The sequence below is a fragment of the Raphanus sativus genome, chromosome 2, assembly GCF_000801105.2.
Source record: "Raphanus sativus cultivar WK10039 chromosome 2, ASM80110v3, whole genome shotgun sequence".
In the NCBI taxonomy this organism is placed as follows: Eukaryota; Viridiplantae; Streptophyta; class Magnoliopsida; order Brassicales; family Brassicaceae; genus Raphanus; species Raphanus sativus.
Window position 1 is genome coordinate 11,283,049 of NC_079512.1, and position 4,841 is coordinate 11,287,889.

Below are 4,841 nucleotides of genomic sequence, written 5' to 3' on the forward strand. Positions count from 1 at the left end.
CCTATTGGAAAGATGATGAGAAGCTAGAAGAGCGTCGTTTTTGCAAGAAGCCAAGATTCAAACCACAAGGACGTTGATGAATAGGGTACCATACCAAAGGATGTGATACCTACCAATTAATGATAGGCTGAAACGGTTATATCAATCTCAGGAGACTGCTGGAGCGATTAGATGACATGCAGAACATGTTCATAAAGATTGTGAGATCGTTCATCCATCAGATGCAAGAGCATGAAAACATTTCAACAAGGTACACCCAGATTTCGCAAGTAATAGTCGGAATGTTTATTTTGGGTTATACACATATGGATTTAGTCCATTTGGAATGTCTGGAATGCAATATTCATTATGGCCTGTGATTCTTACGCCGTACAACCTGCCACCGGAGCTGTGCATGGAACGTGCATTTTTATTCATGAGCATATTAATTCCTGGTTCCAAACATCCCAAGTGGTCTCTGGATGTATTTCTTCAACCATTGATACATGAGTTGAAGGACTTGTGGTCTGTTGGGGTGAACACGTATGATTGTTCAACGAAAACCAATTTTACGATGCGAGCAATGGTTATATGGCCATAAGTGACATCCTTGCTTACAGGATGCTTTCTGGATGGACTACACATAGAAGATTAGCTTGTCCATATTGTCTTGGTACGACATATGCGTTTTGGTTGAAGCATGGTAGGAAGACAAGTTTGTTTGATTGCCATCGCCAATTTATCCCTCTTAACAATTCGTATCGAAGACCATTTTCGACAACATCATGAACACATTATTGAACGTCCCACGGAAAACAAAAGACAATAGAAAGTCAAGGGAGGACTTACCAGATATTTTCTCAAGAAGTGAGTTGCATATTAAAAGCAATGGAAAAGTTTCAGTTCCTATATTCAGATTGTCGTCAGAAGCAAAGACGTCGTTGTTCAACTGGGTAACATCAGAAGTGAAGTTCTCTGATGGTTATGTTTCGAATATGTCAAGATGCATTTCATAAGATCAAAAGTTAACAGACATGAAGAGTCACGACTGTCATGTGTTTAGGGTTTAAGGATTTGGGATTTAGGGATTAAGCATGGGGTCATTGTAAGATAGACGTAAAAGAAAACACAGGACGGCTTTAACTCGACATAAACAATATTTGTCGTAAAAATGATGTAATCCAAAACACGGGATGTTTTTAAATTAGATAGCTTGTAGAAATCATGGTGCACCGCATTATAGTCAGACATTCAGGATAGGAGATCATGCATGTTCTTCATCTGCAGGTCCATCTACGTCTCCGGAGTATGTTCCAGAATCTCAGACGAGAGGATCCACTATTCGTTCTCCTATGCCAGTTCCTCCTCCGGTTTGTCCCCTGGCTCCTTGGAAGTCTCCTCCACCGGCTCCTCAGGCGGCTCCTCAGGCTGCTCCTGCTCCTGGAGGCGGAGTACATCCTGATTTGGAGGTGCCGCCGGATGCACCCTACGCTCACTACACTGTTGAGGACCTTCTCACACAACCGGATCAAGAAGGTTTAGATGTCTTAGACCCCAATCTACCACCAGGAACTTTCTGGTATGGAACATTTTTTGGTTTAATTAAATAATTATTCTTTATTTTGCTTAATTTTTTCTTATGAATTTAACTGTTTTCTTATAATTTTCAGGTTTGGTAGCGAGAGTCGTATCGAAAGGAGTGTTTCCGAAACGATCAAAACCTACTTCAGTGAACCTCATCCAAACTGGATGCACACCCGAGGCACGTCAGAACCACATGTTCAAATCTTTTACGGTTAGTTTCTTTATTTACATTTTTATAATGTTTAAAAATTATTTACTAATTGATATTATTTAATTTTTAAAATTTCCATTTGAAGCAAAAGTGGAACTGGTCCACTGGAATCAATGAGCAAGTCAATAAGAAGTTCAACGAGAAGGCGAAGAAGCGCCTCTACAATACCGTCTCTGACTGGAAAATCATTTATGAGAAGCGGGGCTACGAAGCTAGACCCCCCGGTCTCACAAAGGAGGTATGGGACGAACTCATTATGTATTGGGATGACCCCCACTCCATCCGGATTGCTGCACAATGCTCTTCTTCTCAGATGACGAAGGATGAGGACGGCTATTTGCCAATAGTCCACAGTATCGGGCAAACACCACATGCCGTTGTTCGTTTGAACATGGTAAACAGTTAATTTTCTATTTAATTTTCTATTTAATTTCAGTAATATTTATTAATTATATATATAATTCTATCTACCTAACTTTTTTTTGCAGGCCAAAAGGAACAACAGAGTGTTGCCATCGCTTCTTGACCATTTTCGGGAAACCCACTCGAGAGGTGGAGTTTTTGTGGATCTTCGTTCCGAGAAGATTCACAGTGATGTCACAGCTCGGATTGCTGAACGCCAAACTCAGCTCATAGAGTAGTCACCCGATGGTATTCGTTGAGTTGTCAACCGTCGAGTTGGACACCATTTACGAACAGGTATAAATTTTTCATTTATTTAATATTCATTGCGTTTAATATTTTACATTATTTTATTAATTTTTTTTGAAAAAACAGGTTATCCCTAAAAAAGAGGACGGATCTTGGGCATAGGATTTGTAAACGATGTTTCACGGGTGACATCGTCCTATGCCTAGAGACATGATACAGAAAAAGCTCGATCTTATGGTGGATGGAAATCCGCGGATGCAGGAGATGTTGCGGGCTAGACGAGAGGCACTCAACCGTCCACCGAGCCGTACTGCGAAACATGAAGCTGTGGACTTAAAGCAATCCAATGTCCGAGACTTTTTCAGAGAAGAGCTTCCCTAGTTTTTTTGTATAATATTTTCTTTTTCTAGCTTTTTATGTAAAAAATTATAACTCTTTTATTTATGCAGTTTTTAATTTCAGAATTTTAAATTATTATTTTTCTTAAAATTTAAATTTAAATTTAAAATAATTTTATATTTTATTTTTCGGATTAATTAAAACTAAATGAATAGTTGTTAGTTCGATGTAAAATTGCGACGAATAAAAAACCATTTCGACGTAAATGTTTACGACGAAAAAGCAACGAACCGATGTTCAATGGTCGTAATATTTACGTCATATTAACAATGTGTTTACTTTGAATATTTAAGTCAATTTTACAACCGATATTTACTTCTCTCTTACGGCGACAACTTTCGTCGTAAATTAAGGACACTTTACGACAATTTTACGTCGAAATGTGATTTACAACCAGCGTTTTACGACAATTTCGTTATCGAATTTATTTCGTTATCGAATTTATTTCGTCGTAAACTGTCATTTACAACGAATTAACTTTGATAACGGCAATTGTAACGGGTATGTTTTCTCGTAGTGATATAGATATATGATATACTAATATAAGAGAATAAAATTGATCGTCAAGAATCATAATATGTAAATATCAAAACTAGAATCAAATTAACCTCCGCACATCGTCCACCTAATCATTTTATAAGTGTGAGATAATAGTACTTTAACTTGCAGAAAATAAATTTCATAACCAAAAAATGAGAAATTCTTGGGTTCACCCCTAGAGTGAATCTTTAGATTCACCTAATTAATAGGATTTCGGTATTTCATATTCAGTATCTTTTAAAAAAAGAAACACAATATTGTCAAGTTTTATTATGTTTTTAATATAAAAAATAAATATAAAATCGTAGTAATTGCAAAAAAAAAAAAATTTAAGATACCGTCACCAAAACACTAAACCCTAAACCCTAAATCCTAAATCATAAACCCTAAACCCTAAACCCTAAATACTAAATCTTAAACCCTTGGGTAAACTCTAAACCCTAGGATTTAGAATTTATCCAAGTGTTTTGGATATACCAAGGGTTTAGGGTTTACCCAAGGGTTTATGATTTAGGATTTAGGGTTTAGAGTTTAGTTTTTTTGGTTGAGGGTATTAAAAATATATTTTTTGAAACATTTTTTTTTGCAATTAATATTATTTTTTATTTATTTTTAGTTTAAAAATATAATATAACTTGACAATATTTTATTTCTTTTTTTAAAAGATACTGAATATGAAATATTGAAATCCTATTGGTTGGGTGAACCTAAAGGTTCACAATAGGGGTGAACCCAAGAATTTCTCCAAACAAATTGTGGAAAAGCACAATAAAAATAAAACAAAACTTAGGTTCACCCCCTAGGGTGAACCTCTAAATTCACCCACCAATAGGATTTTGTTATTTGAGATTTTATATCTCTTAAAAAAGGAAACTAAATAATAAATATTTTATGAAACAAAATAATGTTTTAGAAAAAATTAGTAGTTTATCAAAAAAAGATTTTTTTAATATTGATAAATCTGTCGGAAAAATACTAAACCCTAAATTCTAAATACTAAACCCTAAAATCCTTGGTGAGAGCCTGAACCCTTGGGCAAATGCTATACCCTGAACTCTTAAATTTAAACCAAACCCTAAATCATAAACTAAAACCGTTAATCCTAAACCCTAAATCATGATCCCTAATACTAAACTCTAAATCCTAAATTCCAAAATGGTTTATGGTTTAGGATTTAATATTTGTCCAGGAGTTTAGGGTTTAGGGTTTCATGTTTAGAATTTAGGGTTTAATATTATGGTTTATGATTAAGGGTTTAGGGAGTTTTTTAGGGTTTAGGATTAACGGTAAAGTATAGGATTCGCCCAAGGGTTCAGACTTTCCAAAAGGTTTAAGGTTTAGAATTTAGGGTTTAGGGTTTAGTATTTGTCGACATATTTATCAATATTATAAAAAAATATTTTTTTTGATAATTTCTACTATATTTAAAGGAACAAGACTTAGGTTCACCCCCTATGGTGAACCTTTAAATTCACCA

At 35.1% G+C, this 4,841-nt stretch overlaps 1 protein-coding gene and 1 long non-coding RNA gene across 2 annotated transcripts; both read left to right on the forward strand.

The window, feature by feature from the left end:
* Positions 1-748: 748 nt before the first annotated feature.
* LOC108829499 (uncharacterized) lies at positions 749-2,021 on the forward strand. Its single transcript, XM_018603148.2, has 3 exons — positions 749-1,558; positions 1,650-1,774; positions 1,860-2,021. The coding sequence occupies exons 1-3, from the start codon at positions 1,332-1,334 to the stop codon at positions 1,889-1,891; spliced, it is 384 nt and encodes a 127-aa protein (XP_018458650.1). The 5' UTR covers positions 749-1,331; the 3' UTR covers positions 1,892-2,021.
* A 15-nt stretch (positions 2,022-2,036) lies between these two features.
* LOC108829498 (uncharacterized) lies at positions 2,037-2,899 on the forward strand. The gene is made up of 3 exons (XR_001945990.2): positions 2,037-2,168; positions 2,263-2,473; positions 2,552-2,899. It is a non-coding gene; the product is annotated as an uncharacterized LOC108829498 (long non-coding RNA).
* The last annotated feature ends 1,942 nt before the right edge of the window (positions 2,900-4,841 follow it).